The sequence below is a fragment of the Piliocolobus tephrosceles genome, chromosome 13 (assembly GCF_002776525.5).
Source record: "Piliocolobus tephrosceles isolate RC106 chromosome 13, ASM277652v3, whole genome shotgun sequence".
NCBI lineage: Eukaryota > Metazoa > Chordata > Mammalia > Primates > Cercopithecidae > Piliocolobus > Piliocolobus tephrosceles.
The window spans coordinates 37,840,191-37,858,178 of NC_045446.1; the positions used below are offsets into that span (position 1 = coordinate 37,840,191).

At 34.5% G+C, this 17,988-nt stretch overlaps 1 protein-coding gene across 3 annotated transcripts in view; it reads right to left on the reverse strand.

The window, feature by feature from the left end:
• The window catches only part of ANO3 (anoctamin 3), a 474,227-nt gene that overhangs the window by 105,597 nt on the left and 350,642 nt on the right, over positions 1–17,988 (reverse strand). For all 3 annotated transcript variants that reach the window (XM_026454059.1, XM_023230338.2, XM_023230340.2), the window contains 4 exons: positions 17,057–17,112; positions 12,474–12,595; positions 7,583–7,717; positions 1,745–1,841 (listed from right to left, as the gene is read on the reverse strand). In XM_026454059.1, coding sequence (XP_026309844.1) covers positions 1,745–1,841; positions 7,583–7,717; positions 12,474–12,595; positions 17,057–17,112 — 410 coding nt within the window. The remainder of the gene's footprint in view (positions 1–1,744; positions 1,842–7,582; positions 7,718–12,473; positions 12,596–17,056; positions 17,113–17,988) is intronic.

Sequence of the window (17,988 nt, forward strand, 5' to 3'; positions counted from 1 at the left end):
GATTACAAGATGGTAGACATCAGGCAACAAAGGGCAATGAGAGACAGAAAACAAACAACGTTCACTTTATTACTACTCAGATTACTGCCTTAAAGAGTTCTCAGGGTGTAGAGAAGAACAACCTAGGCAGTACCCAGTGAGCATGTATGCAAGGAAACCATCTGTTAAGGAAAGTGCCATTTGAGAGACTGGAGTCAGGAATAGTGCCTGTTCCCGTCAGCCACTGGGAACCCTCATTATGCACAGTGACTTGGGTAGCATACACAGAAAGAGCTTAGAATTGTTAAAATTCATAAAGATTGACCACACTGAGGCTCGGTGACTACACAGAAAACTGGAATTCTCATATACATGGGTGGGTATGTAAAAGGTATAATCACATAGGAAAGGTTTTGCTTAGCAGGGTTTTCATAGGCTAACCATATACCTACCAAGTGATCTAACCAGTCTACTCCTAGGTATTTACCCAAGAGAAATGATAGCATTTGTCCATACAAGGGCTTGTAGATGAATGTTAATAGAAAACTTGTTTAAAATAGGTAACAATTTGAAACAATCAAAAATTTTGATAATAGGTAAAGAAATAAACAAACGGGATAGATATTATGGAATAATGTTCAGCAATAAAAATGATCTATTGATAAATGCTACATTATTAATGAATCTCAATAAATATGTTGTGTGAAAGAAGTCAGAAGAAAATACATAAATACATGATTCAATTCAGACAAGAATCTAGAAAATACAAATTTATCTATAATGATACAAAGCAGTCGGCTGCTAGAGCACAGGGGAAGGTCAGGGAGGCAGAGATTAAAAGGGAGTGAAGAAAATGTTGGAGATGATATGTTCATTATCTTGATTATGCTAATGGTTTCAGAGGTGCATGCATATAACAAAATGTATCAATTCATACACTTTAAACAGGTATATTTCATTACACGTTAATTATACTTCTATAAAACTGTTTTACAAACAAAAATAATAATGTAGAATTCAGTGTTTCTTAAACTTGGAGGAACACTGAAATCACCCAGGAAAATCTGAAATATACTGATATCTATATTCCAGTCCCAAAGGTTCTGATTTAAGTGCTCTTAATCAAAGGGGTTGACCTGAGCTTCAGGAGTTTTAAAAGCCCTTCAGGTAATTCTAATAGGCAGCAATTTGGGGACTTTTTGAATGTTATTTCATTTTCTCTGTACCAGTAGAAGTATTTTAACTTCATAAGTTTTCATGTACCATACAAATTTAGTAAACAGAAATAGAAGTAACTGTTTCCTAAAAAAACTCTAGATATAATTACACGTGGAAATTTATGTTTATCTACAGTGGCAAAAATCAGTTATAAAAACAAAGGGAGACAAAAATGTTCAAATAAAAGTATACTCGCTTTGTAATTACAATAGACTGAAATTTTATTCAGTTGTCAATGGCACTTATGATGGTTGAAACTCCCTTTTTTTATGTAGCATGGTTTTTTTTTAAATTAATTAATTAATTTTTTATTATTATACTTTAAGTTCTAGGGTACATGTGCATAACGTGCAGGTTTGTTGCATATGTATACTTGTGCCATGTTGGTGTGCTGCACCCATCCACTCGTCAGCACCCATCAGTTCGTCATTTATATCAGGTATAACTGAGAACACTTAACTTTGGTAAAAAGCTGTTGACTGGAGGACTTCTTACTGCCTGCTTCTCAGTACTGCTCAGGGAGGAGAATGCGAGGGTCCACACTCACCTTGGCATAGATACAGCTGTCGTTGAGTCTCTGCAGGGAGCAGTTCTTGTCACAGAGAGGGCACATAAAGACTTCAGTGGCTTTACAAATTTCTTGGCTTGAGAAAAAAAAAGAAAAAAACCCCACAAAAACATAGCATGAAACTGTGACTAGAAATTCACTTAGCCTCTGCAGCAAATCTTGTTGGAAGCAGCAAGGCAGAGAGGAAAAGGAGAAGAAATGGGAATAGTGGGGAGTGGCGGGCACTGTGGTGTGACTCTAACTCAAACACTTCAGAATATTTGTGATGTGAAAGTTTTGATTTGCTTCTTTAATTTTAGAAAACATTGTCAAGATAATTATAATGATAACAGGCCATATTTTACACTTGTGTGATATCTGGTGAAACTCTGTCTACAATGACACTTTTATACATGATTTCATGGCACTCAGGATAATCTTGTGAGGTATATACCAATGGAGTTTAGCCAAACTCACAGGCTTGGAAGTGGCTGAGCTGGAATCAAACCTATTTGGATTTCTCAAGTCTGGTGATTATACAATTTATAACACTCACTGCAGTACGTATTGTTGGTGCAGAATGTTCATCGGAGATTAAAATAATTGCTTTTTTATGTTTGTTTATTGGGGTCTTTTGCAGCGCCTTGACATACACTGTCACAATGACAGGCCATAGTTTATATTTATGAAAATATGTTCTCTATTAGAATGTAACTTTATGACACATCTCTTCAGTTTTATGTCCACTGCCTTTAAAACAATCTCAGCATACATTTTAGATGACTTTGTGACAGCACTAACACATCAGTAACCATTTCCAAAAAGCCTCAAAGACTCACAGTTCTCAGCAACTTATTTGCAGGACGCTTTATGCCCTTTCCTCTCATACATGGCCCTTTCCCATTTAGTATCCCCTGAATTAACTGTCTTTAAATCTTCTCTAGAAATGTTGAGAGAAATTTAAAGGCTTTAGAAAATGTGTTTGGATTCATCCCTTAATACAAGTTTAATTAGCAATGTTTACAGCAAGATTTCCTGTTTTTACACATTTGTACTTGAACCAAAAAAAGAGAAAGCGTATGCATTTCAATGTGTATTTCAAGTATGGGAGGTATGTAATCTCAAGCCAAAGTGGGGATCCATAGTAAGTAATAATATCACATAGTGACATAATGCTTTACAGTGGGCAAGATGAATTTATGTTTGTCAAATTTTTTAGTCTTCACTCCAATCTCGGGTAACGGCAATTATCTCCAGTAAAAAGAGAAAAACAATGTTCAATTTAAGGAACTTGCTCAAAGTTATAGAGCTAGCCAGAGATACCTCAAGGACCCCAAGCTTAGATTTTCTGATTGTAGATCCAGTTCTCCATCAACTATATCTAAAAGAGAGATAAAGTTTGCTTCATAGTTTAAGGGAACTTTTCTATCAAGTAATAATTTATTAATGATCACAATGATGAAATGGGTCTTACATATACTATAGCTCTTCTACTTTCACATTCATCATCTTACTAGTAATCAGGATGTCTACAGAAAGTAGGAGAAAACAGGTAAAATATACATATTAAAAACCAAAAAGAAAGAGATTATATCTCCTCTTGTGTCAATACCAGTAATTTGTAGGAATAAGAACTATTAACACACTTTGTGAAAAAAAAATAACTGAAATGAGCTTTTTAACATAATTCATTGTTTTACAAATGATACAATTTGTCCTGCTTTAGAATCTTATACTAAAAAGCTATTGAAGTTTGTTTATATGACATAATCATTCTCAATTTCCAAATGGGGTCAATCAAAAGCTCAGATTTATTGAAGCACCAAGTCTAGAATTTCAGAATCTTTTTACTGTAGAATGATTCTGAAAGTCACTCAAAGCTCAACTTGATATATGATACACAAAAAACATCACACAACTTTTGACATTTTTTAGTCTAAAATATTTAAGAGTATCACAAGTTTCTTTGAGTTTGCTTAACCACTAGAGGAAGGGAGAGTTCCCATCATGAGTGTTTCTTAATTTCTTCTGCAGTGCTTGACAATCTAAACAACCACTAAAATTGTGGTTTTCTTTTGTTTTGTATTTATTGCTACATATACACATCAAGTGTGATTCCATAGAAATCATCATTACTACCAATTAAAGATAAAAGTAGTGAGAAATTTTCCATATTGGGGTGGATGTTTGGACCCACTCACTTGAGGGTCCTCATGCTTCCTTATAATCCAGTTAACATGATAAAGAATGGAAGATAAAATATTTGCTTTATGGTACACTTTTTTGAGAAAAATGTGAAACTAGGTTTAAGGAAAACCAGTAGGGCATTATGGATAAATCATTGCTTTTAAAATCATATATAATCATCAGAGAAATGCAAATCAAAACTACAATAAAAAAAATCACCTCACACCTGTTAGGATTGCTACTATTCCTTAAAAAAAAGAGTAAGTATTGGTGAGAATGTGGGGAAATTGTAATCCTGCACACTGCTGGTAGAAATCTAAAATGGTCCACTGCCATGAAAAACAGTAGGGAGATTTCTCAAAAAATCAAAAATAGAACTACCATATGATTCAGCAATCCCACTTCTGGATACATATCCAAAAGAAATGAAATCATGATCTGGAAGAGCTGTCTGCACTCCCACATTTATTTCAGAATTATTAAAAATATCCAAGATATGGAAACAACCCAAATGTTTATTAACTGATGAATGAAGAAAGAAAATGTGGTATATATATATAATGGAATATTATTTGGTCTTAGAAAAGAAGGAAATCCTGCCATATGTGATAACAAGGATAAACCTAGAAGAAATTATGCTAAGCGAATTAAGCCAATCACAGAATAACCAATACTGAATAATTCAACTTATATGAGGCATATAAAATAGTCAAACTTATAAAAAATAGAGTTAAATGGTGGTTACCATTGGCTAGGGGAAGGAGGGAATGGAGGGTAAAATGGACAAAAAGTTTCAGTTATATAAGATGAATAAATTCCAGAGAACTTCTGTACGACATTGTGCCTGTGGTCAATAATACTGTCTTGTGCACTTAAAAATGTATTAAGAGGCTAGATCTCACACTGTGTTCTCATCACCAATAAACACTTATTAATAATCAATTGATAATTAAATATAAATTAATAAAACATTAATTGATGGTATTAATTTATTTCTGTAATTAATTATATATTAATCATAATCATATAGTTGTCAATACTATTGACAATTTTAAAAATCAGAAATAGGTTTGAAACTTAGTTGACTACTTACTAGATATAGTCCCTGACCAAGTCACTTTTTTTCAGGGGATTAATTTATTCTTCTTATATGGGGATATCTAACTGGGATATTAGATTAAAAATATTTACAATGTACTTTACACATTGCAGGCACTTGATAAATGAAAGAAACTTATTGCTAAGCACAGTGTCAAGAGAGGGCTTGGAAATCCTCTAAGAAGCAAAGACTTTTAAAAATCTGGTCAATATTGAGTACCATATTCATTTCTTGGTGAGTTCTGATGCTGAAAAGGCAAGAACAGACCAGACAGTTGGGGCTTCAGGTCTGTTTCCTGGTTCCTGAAACTCAGGGCCTTAAAACCAGGCCACATGTATCTGTGCCTGTTCATTTTCAAATTCCTGTATCTTTTCCCAGGCACAGATATGGCCATATTTCACCATGTAAGACCAGTGTATACATGTAAATATATACACGTATGTATATACAGTCATCTAAAACCTGATTGTTATATACGTCTATAATTAAGTGTAGGGCAATTAAGAAACATGATCTTATTTTAGTTGGACCTAACTGGTAGAAACATAATCAACAGAGCCACATCTGCAGCTTTGGAACATTTTTCTACCCTGCAACAAGCAAAAAAGAGCTTAATAAAATTATACTAACATAAGTCAACACAAAATAAAAGCTTGCTCTCCTTCCCCAACCCACCATGATAACACCTACAACTCAACCATGTCTGACACCTTGAATGGAAAATTTCAGTCCCCAAATTTTCAGTCAAGATATTCAGTGCTGCTTATCTTGGTTTAGAATAGAAAGTCTGACAGGATCTTAATTATAGTGTGACAGAAGTGGGCGTAATATAATACCATACAGCACTGAAGAAAAGAGTTTGCTAATGCCTTTTAGAACACTCCTTGTACTAAAGGTTAAAGAATAATTATCTCATACAAAAAGAGCCTAATTTACTCCATTGGTATATAAATCAATAGAAACAGCAAATCTATTCCCTTCATTCCTCTTTGTTCATTTTCAGCTTTGTAGTGGTGGAGTTGGGAAGTCTATATCATATGCTAACATTTTGTTAATATATTCTCCACAGGACCAACTTGAAGAATCATTTTCCATATTTTAGAACTTATTTTAAAATGGTTTATTTTTTTTCCAATTCATTGTAACTCTAAACCACAACCTTTCTTCGGAGCCCCAGATGTTACTGATACAACAGAATATGGGGAAATGCCCAAAAGGAGGATGGATGTTTCCAGTGGGCAGAAGTTTGTTCAGGAAGATGATACCTTGCAGGATGGTAATGAGTTTGCAAAACCCTGAAATTAACCCATGACTAGATGCAATGGGTTTGAGCAGTAGGTGTTTCTTTGTTTTCATGTTATTTAGCTTTTGGCATTCATGAAGAACAACAGGATTTTGAGATATCAAATCAAGCAATTTGGTTATTGAATAGGATTTAATTCTCAGACAATAAAGCTGTTTCATTTTTAAGCATAATTGCTGTACATATACATACATATACATATTATATTTGTTAAGGAAAATTCAGGGAAATTAATTTTTATGATCTCATGAAGAATATAACCTTAACATTAACTGTCATGTTCAGTATCTGGTAGCAAGGCCATGGTTAAAAGATAGATCAAAAGAGAAGAACGTGTTGAGCTTTGAAAGAAAGGGGAGAGATATTTTTCAGATTTTGAATTTTACCATACAAAGTTAAAGTTGATAATATACTTGTGATTGATTAAATAGAAAATTCTGTTAAGATTATTTAATGCTAGGGTGACTCTTGTCCTTGCTGAATAATAATGTACTGTTCCTATTTCCAAATCTCAAGTCACTTCAACTTTAACAGAAGCATCACTATTTTGATATATGTTTGACTTTTGTCAAACCTGATTTCACTACAATCTCCATATCTTAAGTGTATGCTAAATAAAATTTATAAATATTTGTTCCTCCAGAGAGTAATAATAAAGTAGAAAGTATGTTATGAGCTGTCATGTACTCAGGAGAGTAGAGGAGGTTGCTTAGAGCAGAATTTATGTGGTACAATTGTTTTGTTTAGACATCTTTAAGTCTATTAGGTTCCCTCATGTGCAAAAAGAGCTATGCATCTCCAAGGGTGGTAGTGAAGGTTATGGCAAATGAAACAAGACATTTTGAAGGGCTTTGTAAATTATAAATTGAAATTATAAATTATAGCTATTATAATGATTTGAATGAATATATCAAGAAGGCCTTCTAGACTAACAAATGCTATGCACATGTAAATCACACAAAACTATCAAATTTTTGAATTATATGGTATATACTGGAAAGAGGAATTTCACGTAAACATTCTTGGAAATTAATCAAGATAGTTTGCATATAAAAGTAGTAAAATGACCTTTTGTAATAGTGTTCCCTTCCTACTAAAGAAAAAAAAAAAAAGTCAAGAAACAGAAATAGCAAATAAATTAAATTGTAGTATCATCAACCATTTGTTTTTTATAGTCAGGATTATCGTTGTACTTTTACCCACTCAGAAGACAGGCCAAACATTTTTAATAGGTCTCTTAATAGCCTACCTTACTTGACTTTTATTCATTGTAAATAATCCATAGAAGAAAACGCACAAACCAACAATTGCTGCAGGAATCAACATTCCAGTATACCATCCCAGCCAAGCAAAGTATAGTCCAATCTTCTCACCAAAGTATAGCCTGCATGAGAAAGCAAATCCTTAGACTGAGTTAAGGCAACATAAGCAATATTACAACTATTGATGCCACACCTAGTCAGAATTTCAGACGGAAACTTGAGGCTACACTCGGTTCCTCCTTAGCTCCATCTATGGTATCTAATACTCCTGCTTGTTAATTAATTCAATAATGGCAATATTGTTTATTTTTAAACCTTTTCAATATAGGGGCAATTCTGTCACATGTCTTTATGTATATGCCATACTTCTTAACATGGCTCATAAACCTTGCTTTTCTCCATCTTCCTACTAGCATCCCTTTTCATTTTTCACATCACAGAGCTGCTCTAAACCATATAGCTTTCATGAAAATTGGAAAAAGGTCTCCCCTCTAGGTGGGTGCTGAGAGCAGGTTAGATTTCCCTCTCCATCTGCACCCTTCACCAGACACCCTTAGGCTAGACACAATGTGCACCATTATGTCACATCTTCCTCAACAAAGCTCAGCTCTGCAGTTTCCAAAGCACGCAGGACTTACCCTGGTTAATGTTGTCCCTCAACTTACAAAAATGTATGGCAATTACCGGTCATTCTTACATTCCTTTTCCTCCCTATACGATGGTAAGCTGCTGAAAGGTAGACCTGTGTGTTGCTTCACTAGTAATCACCACAGAAAGTACTGAAGGATGCTAAGAGAGTTAATGCATTTAATTCCCCTCTAGCTGATGAATATCATTTAAATTGAAATGACAGAGAAACAACGCAGTTCTAATAACTACTCAGTTGCTCTTTCTTCACCTAATGCACTGTTGGTATTAAAGGCCTGGTTAAAAATGATAATTTCCTGACTTCTTTACCACTGTTTGGTCTCCATCTTCTAAAGATGGATACTTAACACACACAGTTTTGTTCCTGCAACAAAGATTGGCACTTTAAAGTTGGTTTGGGAATATTGCACCGAGCAGTGAGTCTTGCTAAGAAGAAAATTCTCTTGTCATATTTCTTTAACAAGGCTTCTCTTTCTGAAAACTATTCTCTTTCTGCTTCATTCTCTGTGTTGTGCCAATTAAATCTTTTGCATATTCTACTGCGTGTAGACCTGGAATAATCATCCATCAAGCATCACTTCTCCGTTTTTTTCATTTTATTTTTCTCTCCTAGGAAACACAGATCAATAGAAAATTTACTTCTTATACAATAATAATATTCTACTTTGAGATGGAAACTTATTATATTAACAGGTATTGAAAAAAATTTGTTTGCTTGAACAAGTGTTCCTCTGTGGGGTGGAGCAAAGTTTTTAGCACATGTTACTAACACAGTAGAGGACCTTTATAATTTTGATGACAGAGGATTGCAGACAAATCAGCGGATATAGACAGCATCATCTATATCAGTATGATATAGATATTTTAAATTACACATTGTTGAAGCTTAAGAGAAGCAACAATATTATTTGGTGAAGTATAGTCACCCAAGTAAAAGTAGATTTCAGATCTGTGTCAGGAGAAGAAGGAGCTGGTGCCATGTAAAAAAGGCTAATGAAAAATGTCCTTGCCTTAGAGCACTGGTACTCACAATCTTCTATGATTCCTGTGTTCCAAACAGAGCAAGGAGGAAGACGGAGGAAGTGGGGCTGCTGTTGGGTAACTACCCATCACACAACCACAGCTCTCTTTTTATCTGTTTTTTTTTTTTTTAATATTTCTGCCCTGTGTCATATTTCATTCAATGATATAATTCCGCTGCTGAAATAATTTCTATCATAAAATGAAACAATGTGGAAATCTATGCTTTTAGAATTGTTTCCTTTAGTGACATTGTTTTTAAATACAAATGCCTCCAATGCTTATTGTGAAATATTTTTTAAAATTGCCATATAAGAATTTTGCTACGCAAATTTTATAACTGATGATTTTGAATATGTGCTGTTTGTAGTTTCAAATATTTTTCATGGAAAAACAGATTGCAACTAAAATAGGACTTAGCTATAAAACGTTTAAATTTATTTTTAAAGTGGGAAAAACCATGGACACATGTCCAGAAATGGTTATTTATATAAAAAAAGAATCGTCTGTATCTGACTTTCCATCCATTACTAAGGAATGACTTTATTCAGCATGAGACAATACAGGCTGTGCCTATGGGTCTCCATTATCCATAACCAAAGAGTATAAAGAAATTCAACTTTGAACACCCTCTTTCTCTCACTACAGATAGGAAGCAACACAGTAAGAGATGCATGTCCTCAAAAGTGTGTGGTTTTAAGAACAACTTACTCAAAATAAGTAGTCACAAATCTTAAGACAATCTTTCTGCTGGTTGTAGAAAAATGGGCCTTGTAGAAAATGCTATGCATAAATAGTTTACTATCCATGTTTGCCTCATTACCATCTAAATTTTGGTAACACAAGTTAAGTTCCTAAGGTGTAAAAACATGTTCAAATGCCCTCTATACTCTTTTATAAACTTTCTCTTGAGTGAGTATTACATCACACACTCCTTCCCTTAGCCAATTAAAGACAGAAATATAATTTTTTTAAGAAAAAAAATCCTCCTATGTCAACAACCAAAGAAGTGGTAATAGTGGCTGAATAAACCTATTTACTGAAAATAAATGCTGCTTGCTGGAATTATCTGAAGAAGCAAGAGTAATGTCTTCTATAGATGAGAACTTATACTTTCTGTTTATTTTTTGTCAACAAAAATTGTATATATTTATTGCATGCATATTTTGAAATATGCATATAGTTTTGAATGACTAAATGAAGCTAATTAACATATGCATTACCTCACATATTTATTCTTATTATATAGTAAGAACATTTAAAATGTACTCAGCAATTTTCAACCATAAAATACATTATTATTAAGTATAGTCGCCATGTTGTACAATAGATCTCTGGAACTTATTCTTCCTATTTAAATTCATTTTTGTATCCTTTGACCAACTTCTCCCCCGTTTCTGCCTCCTCCTCACCCCAGCCTTTGGTAACTACTATTCTACTCTCTGCTTCTATGAGTTCAACTTTTTTAGATTCTACCCATACATGAGATTATGTAGTATTTGTATTTCGGTGGCTTATAAAGAGATATATATACACAATGAAAAACTACTTAACCTTAAAAAGGAGAAGATCCTGTCATTTGCAACAGCATGGATAAGACTGGAGGACATTATCTTAAGTGAAATAAGCTAAGTAAATGTAATTATTGACACTAGAATGCATGCTTGCAAACCCTAACTTCATTTTAATTCCTAAGAGATATAGCTTTGTGAACCAGCACATTTCACTGGGTTCATAATATCTAAAATAATTCTCCCATCTGCATAAAATAAAATCTGAGAATTTCTTGTGGTCATCAAACTAAGAAATAAAACATCTTGGTTCTGAATATGCCCAAATATTTAATGTTTGAAATCAAAAGCGTTTGGTGGTGGATGTTTATCCTCTGTATCTCCAGATCCGCATTCTACTTTTTTCCTTTCATTATAGGCACTAGGGGGTCTACTGCTATGCACTCTATAAGCTTTGTTCCCTCCCATTTTCTTCTGGCTTCCTGATGGGCTTGTTGACCGACTGAATGTGCCAGCAGGAGATCAGAGGGCAATATAAGAGATGGGGTTTATCACCCTGGTTTCCTCTTTCTTGGGCCATGGTTTGGCCATGGCTGCTTTCTTCCTAAGGTCAAATTTTTGGTATAAATTTTGACAGGTTCTGCCAAATGCTTTCTCCCCCTGTCCCTTCAAGATCTAGGTTTGATAGCAACTTCCAGCTGTGCTAGTCCCTGGGAGCTTCCTCATCTGTCACTGTCTCCCTTGACTCTGGTTTATGCTTCTGTATATAGTTCTTTTATTAAATTCTCTACAAGTACCCCTTTCAGTGTCCACCTGTTTTATGCTGGGGGCACTGACTGATTCAGCTGTGATTTATTCTTGATGTTTATACTTCATAAACAGCTTAAAATATTAACATATATAATAATATAAATGGTCCTTTTCTTTCATTCTATAAATATTTATAGGTAACCACAGACTTAAGACTTTGTTAATACAGATTTCATGATTTCCAAAAGTAAAAAACAAATTATCCTCCATCAACATAAATGATATAAACCATGAATACAACAATATTTCAAGACTAATTCAAGTTGAAGGCAGTTACTTACTAGAATATGCATCCTGAAGTAGAGTAGATCTTTATTGAACAATAAATATATACAAACATGTGAAACATGCCTTAGCCATTTTTTTCTTTGCTCTTAGATCCACTTTCTGGCTTTCTTTCTTTCTTTTTTTTTTTTGATTTGGACATTTTAGTCAGGTTTTACTCTAAATTACTTCTGGTTAAGTTGAGTCAGGAGGCATTACTTCTGGTGAGTTGATCACTCAAAGGTAGAAGAAGAGATAAGCCAGGACCATTTTCCCTCTCTATGACCCCTCCATGGCTCCACCTTCCCCCTCACTTTCACCTCTCTACTGGAAGCCCTAGCAATGGTACATAAGTATTGGGCTCTGATAATATATGTTTATTCCAATTTCTCTCCACCCTTAGGGGTTAGTAATTTTTTGCTGTTGCTAATCCGTTAGACACCTTGCAAAGCTTGTTTGATTTCTCAGCTCTCCCATCCCCTGTATAACCAATTACCTACAGTGAGACACTTTTACTGAAAAATCTTATAGTGGTTGCTTTTTTTGTAGACTGCAAATTCCAAGTCTTAGACAATGACAACAAAACAGCATACTTTGCTTTTCATTATTGTTCCACTTGCAGTACCTGATTAAATCCAGAGGCTGATGCTTATACCACATTCCCCAGCGTGCCCAGCGCTCATATAATAGATGTCTGTTATTCTGAGGTCCATGGGTTTTAATGGGCTGGCTACTTTTGTAGGCTCCCTGCAACAGATAAAGTAAGATACATTTGGATCTACTTTTTAGTGAAATTTGAACTGAATGAAAACTGTATTTTCCCTCACAGAATAATTTAACAACTTATTGAAAGCTTCAGAAATGATAAACTTAAGCCCATCACTGAAATGATGTGATAGATGCCTTTACATATCTTTCATTAAAAATAGTCTGACAGTTATTTTAAAATCTTTTATTAAATTAGTTAAAAAATATAATGGAACCCATTAGCTTAAAGTAAAGTAGATGCTAGGCTTTACTGTTTGGAATTTAAGGTCTTTTAATAAACACAATATCTTCACCATCACTGAGAGAAATTGTGATAATCTTTAGTTCAGAATTTAAGGGCATTATTTTGTTTAAAAAGTGATGCAATCCCAGGAAAGGTTTCTTCTGTTTTTATAAGCTGAGGAAGAGAGTAAGTGTTCATTCAAAATACGTAAGAGGCCTCAGCCACCAGTGCTAGTCAGATTTTATTTTCTCTCTCTTTTTTTATTATAATTTAAGTTCTGGGATACATGTGCAGAACGTGCAGGTTTGTTACATAGGTATACACATGTCATGGTGGTTTGCTGCACCCTTCAACCCATCATCTGCATTAGGTATTTCTCCTAATGCAATCCCTCGCCTAGCTCCCCACTCCCCAACAGGCCCCATTGTGTGATGTTCCCCTCCCCGTGTCCATGTGTTCTCATCGTTCAATTCCCAGTTATGAGTGAGAACATGGGGGTTTGGTTTTCTATTCCTGTGTTAGTTTGCTGAGAATGATGGTTACTAGCTTCATCCATGTCCCTGCAAAGAACATGAACTCATCCTTTTTTGTGGCTGCATAGTATTCCATGGTGTATATGTGTCACATTTTCTTTATCCAGTCTATCATTGATGGGTATTTGGACTGGTGCCAAGTCTTTGCTATTGTGAATATTGCTGCAATAAACGTATGTGTATATGTGTCTTTATAGTAGAATGATTTATAATCCTTTGGGTATATACCCAGTAATAGGATTGCTGGGTCAAATGATATTTCTGGTTCTAGATCCTTGAAGGATTGCCACACTGTCTTCCACAATGGTTGAACTAATTTACACTCCCACCAACAATGTAAAGGCATTCCTGTTTCTCCACATCCTCTCCAGCATCTGTTGTTCCCTGGCTTTTTAATGATCACCATTCTAACTGCCATGAGATGGTACCTCACTGTGGTTTTTGATTTGCATTTCTCTAACAACCAGTGATGATGAGTTTTTTTTCACATATTTGTTGGCCCCATAAATGTCTTCTTTTGAGAAGTGCCTGTTCGTATCTTTTGCTCACTTTTTGATGGAGTTTTTTTTTTTTTTCTTATAAATTTGTTTAAGTTCCTTGTAGATTCTGGATATTAGCCCATATGGATAGATTGCAAAAATTTTCACTCATTCTATATGTTGCCTGTTCACTCCGATGATAGTTTCTTTTGCTCTGCAGAAGCTCTTTAGTTCCATTAGATCCATTTTTCTATTTTGGCTTTTGTGACCATGTTTCATCAATACCTAGTTTACTGAGAGTTGCTAGCATGATGGGGTGTTGAATTTTATCAAAGGACTTTTTTGCATCTATTGAGTTAATCATGTGGTTTTTGTCATTGGTTCTGTTTATATGATGGATTACGTTTACTGATTTGCATATGTTGAACCAGCCTTGTAACCCAGGAATGAAGCCGGCTAGTCAGATTTTTAAAGTGGCAGTATCTTTAAAATTTATTTCAGATAAGATATTCCAAAAATTGAAAGATTTTTTTTCAATTCTTTATATCCTCTTTCAAAAATCTGTCATATGTGTCGCAATTTTGGAACTGCAGATTATATAATATGCCTTATAGAGAAGTGTCCCTAAAGGATGAACTTCTCTGCTTCTATTATCTAAAAAGAGGACAATATATGTGGTGACTATATATTTTCTGAACTAAAATGTGAGATACAAGATATGACAGTCTTTCTCCTCACTCCAATGTATGGCTCTAGCTTTATGAAAGCTTGACAAAAATTTAAAGCAAGTGGAGTTATGCCTCAGTTTTCTCACCTAGATGATAGAAGTAATAATAATATTAGCCAGTATACAGGGGTTTTACAAGAGTCAACTTAGTACCTATAAAGTGCCTGGCACATGGAAAGTATACAATTAATGTGAGTTATTTTATGCATTTGATATATTGTGACTCTTGAAAAGTGCAAAGCTCATTAGAATATTCCTTGACAACCAGGACGGTGAGCTCCTATAAAGAAAGAAGACACCTTGAGTCATGGCTCACAGGTGCCTCACGGTTGCCATGAGAGACATGTGGATGCCACTCCTGGCTCCCTAATGAAATAGATACATTAATTTGGGAAGAAATGAAGTACCATTTAAGTGCAGGCCCCAGATTGTCTTCCCTAAGCTAGCTCAAGGTGTTTAAAGCCCCAAAATTAAAAGACTTTTTGGGTTTCAGATACTAAGCTTTAGAATATTTAGGATATCTTTTTCTTAACTCTGCTCTATAACCTCAATCAGCTACATCATTCTGGCTTGATAGTGACATGCAGTGGGCTGCAAGAGAAAACTGACCAAAGTGATTACTCTTGCTCACTCATGTACTTTCATGCCTTTCTGAAGTATTTTGTACGCTCAGTGGTCTCTGCCATCCCCATGATTGGCCCCCTCTGACCTCCACACATTTTCTCTCTTTCCACTATTCATCATTCAGAGGATTATAAATTCTATCAATATCTTGGACGAATTCTTGTGTGTGTGTGTATTTCTCTCGTTCCCTTTATTTTGCCTTTTCATACCAAACTCCACAAGACATTTTTTCTTCTTCCCTCTAGCCACTGTCCTTTTTGTAAGTAAAAAACAAACCTCAACTACAGGTAAAAATAGGAGATCGGCACTTGTCTCCTGCATTAAGGAAAAAGAAAAAGGAAGCCTAGAATTGTAAACTATCCTTAATCGAATTACAGTCAATGCCATTGACTCCATTTTCCTTCTAATAAGCCTTATTTTCCTTACCTCAAGTATCAGCATTTAAAATCAACAGAAAATTCCTGAGCCCATTTTATTGACCTTCTAATTTACTTTCTTGTATTTCAACAACATTGTTTTCCATTCTTTTCATGTATTTATTCCACATATTAATATTTCATCCAAATTACAAACACAAGTGGGAAGATGATAATTACTTATAACTTATTTATAAAAGTCCCAAATTTCACATAAAAAAACTGTCAAATGAACTTTCAGAATGCAGCCTAATTATGTAGAGAAAATTACCTAAATAGAGAAAAAATTAAACCTTCTTTGCTAGAGGTTCTCCTTGGGCCTTAAGCTTGCCATTCTGAACACTTTACCGTTTATTATGTGCTACTTGATATAGTGTTTAATTTCTCTGAGCTTTGTTTCTTCAGTTGTAAAATAAGAATAATAAAATTTACCCCTCCAGGGTTATGTTCAGAATAATGGGAAAATACATGCACAAGGCCTGGCACATTAAATACACAAACATATTTCCTGTTATTATTTCTATTCTTACTATAAGTATGTATCCCATAACGAATATAAACATTGGAGATTGGCTTCTGGTGCTCAAAACTGTGCCTTTGATATCTAACCTTTCTGTACCTCAATTACCTATATAAAAAACAGAGTTAATATTATTGTATATCTCAAAAGGTTGTTGCAAGGATTAAATGAGACAATCTGTATGAAACATTTACGTCACTGCCAATAGCAAGTACTCAATACATTTTACCTACTATTGGTCATACCAGACTGCAAATTCCTCAGCCTTGTATTATGTACTGAAGTCCTCAGTCATAAATTTATAAATAGAAATGTGATAGCCTTTGAAAGTTCAGAAGTGAAACCTGTAAAGATCCCACTCTTACCTTAAAACATGAAATTGCCTTAAAAAAAGAGGTCAGGAAATAAAAGTTGGCTCAAATATCATTTACAGTGGACAGGGCCCACTGCAGCTTAGAGCAGGCATTTCTATTTAAAACTTGTAGGGAGGTAATAATCTGGCAAATAATTGAGTAGGCAATTGGCTATAGGTTTTTGTGGTGGGACTTTAGATTTCCAAGTATCCCAAAGTAGTAGGCACAAACCAAGAAACTTCTCAATTTGGAATAGTGCAGATCTCAAGTCAGATTAAGCTTGGAACTCTATACTGGAGCAGAAGGCAGCAGCTATAGTGTCCAGGAGTGTTTCCGCTAAGGCTGGGATTCCCAGTATGGGGCAAATTGCAGACAGGCTTTGAGGCAGAGGAGCCAGCGTAGGGTCGCAAAATTACAACGGGGAGACAGAAGGCCCATGGCTACCTGCAGACGGAATCCTCCAATCCTCCTGGGAGTGGACAGCTAGATTCAAATGTAAACAACAGGACCAAGCATTGAACATGAAAACCTTGTTTATAAAGTGGAAACTGTATTTCAAGATTACCTCATGTGGTGGAAACGCTGCTATATATGAGCCATTGTTTATAAGTTTACGAATACCTGCAAAGAGAAGAAAAGGACAGTTCTTGAGTTAGTTTCAATGAAACATTTCCTCTGAAGCAACACAAATACACGGGGAACAATGAATTAATTAAGAAGTTTAAGATAACCCAAATGACTTCCATAGCCACATCACCTATGAGGACAGTGCTATTGTGAAAGAAACTGATACTGCGTCATGTCCTTATGATATTAGTAAATGAAGATTTGCAAGTTGTCACATGGTTTTACTTTACCATATCAAAAAATATTGGGCATTTAACCCACTTATTTAGGATCATGTGATGCAGAAGCAACTTTTTGTTTTTCTCCAAATAACAAAGTTTGGTCAAGAAAGAAGACAAATTCTATATCCCACCCCATCCTTGTCCCCTACCAAAACAAAACAAAACAAAACAAAAGATCTCAAAATGATATTGGTATTGAGAAATATTTAATTGTATAATTCCAAACCAAAAAGACATAAATAGCAATGAGACACTTATTAAAATCTCCTCCCTCTCAATGAGGGTAGAGCGACATGGACACTCTCATATACTCCTGGTAAGAACAGATACTGAGTGAGCAACTATTGTTGCAATATTATTTATATCAGTAAAGAATTAGAAATAATTACATATCCAAAACTGATAAATCATTTAATTTTTATAGTACAATCAATCATAATAGGTACTCAGTAAATAATAGTGATTTGATGAATTTTATTATGGAATATTGTACAGCTATTTATAATAATGTTTTCAAAGAGTAATTAAGGGCTTGAGAAAATGTTCATAATGGTAATTTTTTTAAAACCTGAAAATTATAAATGCTAAAACATCGAATTTAATTGTTTTTATTTTAAAACATCTAATGTGTGTATATATATATATATAT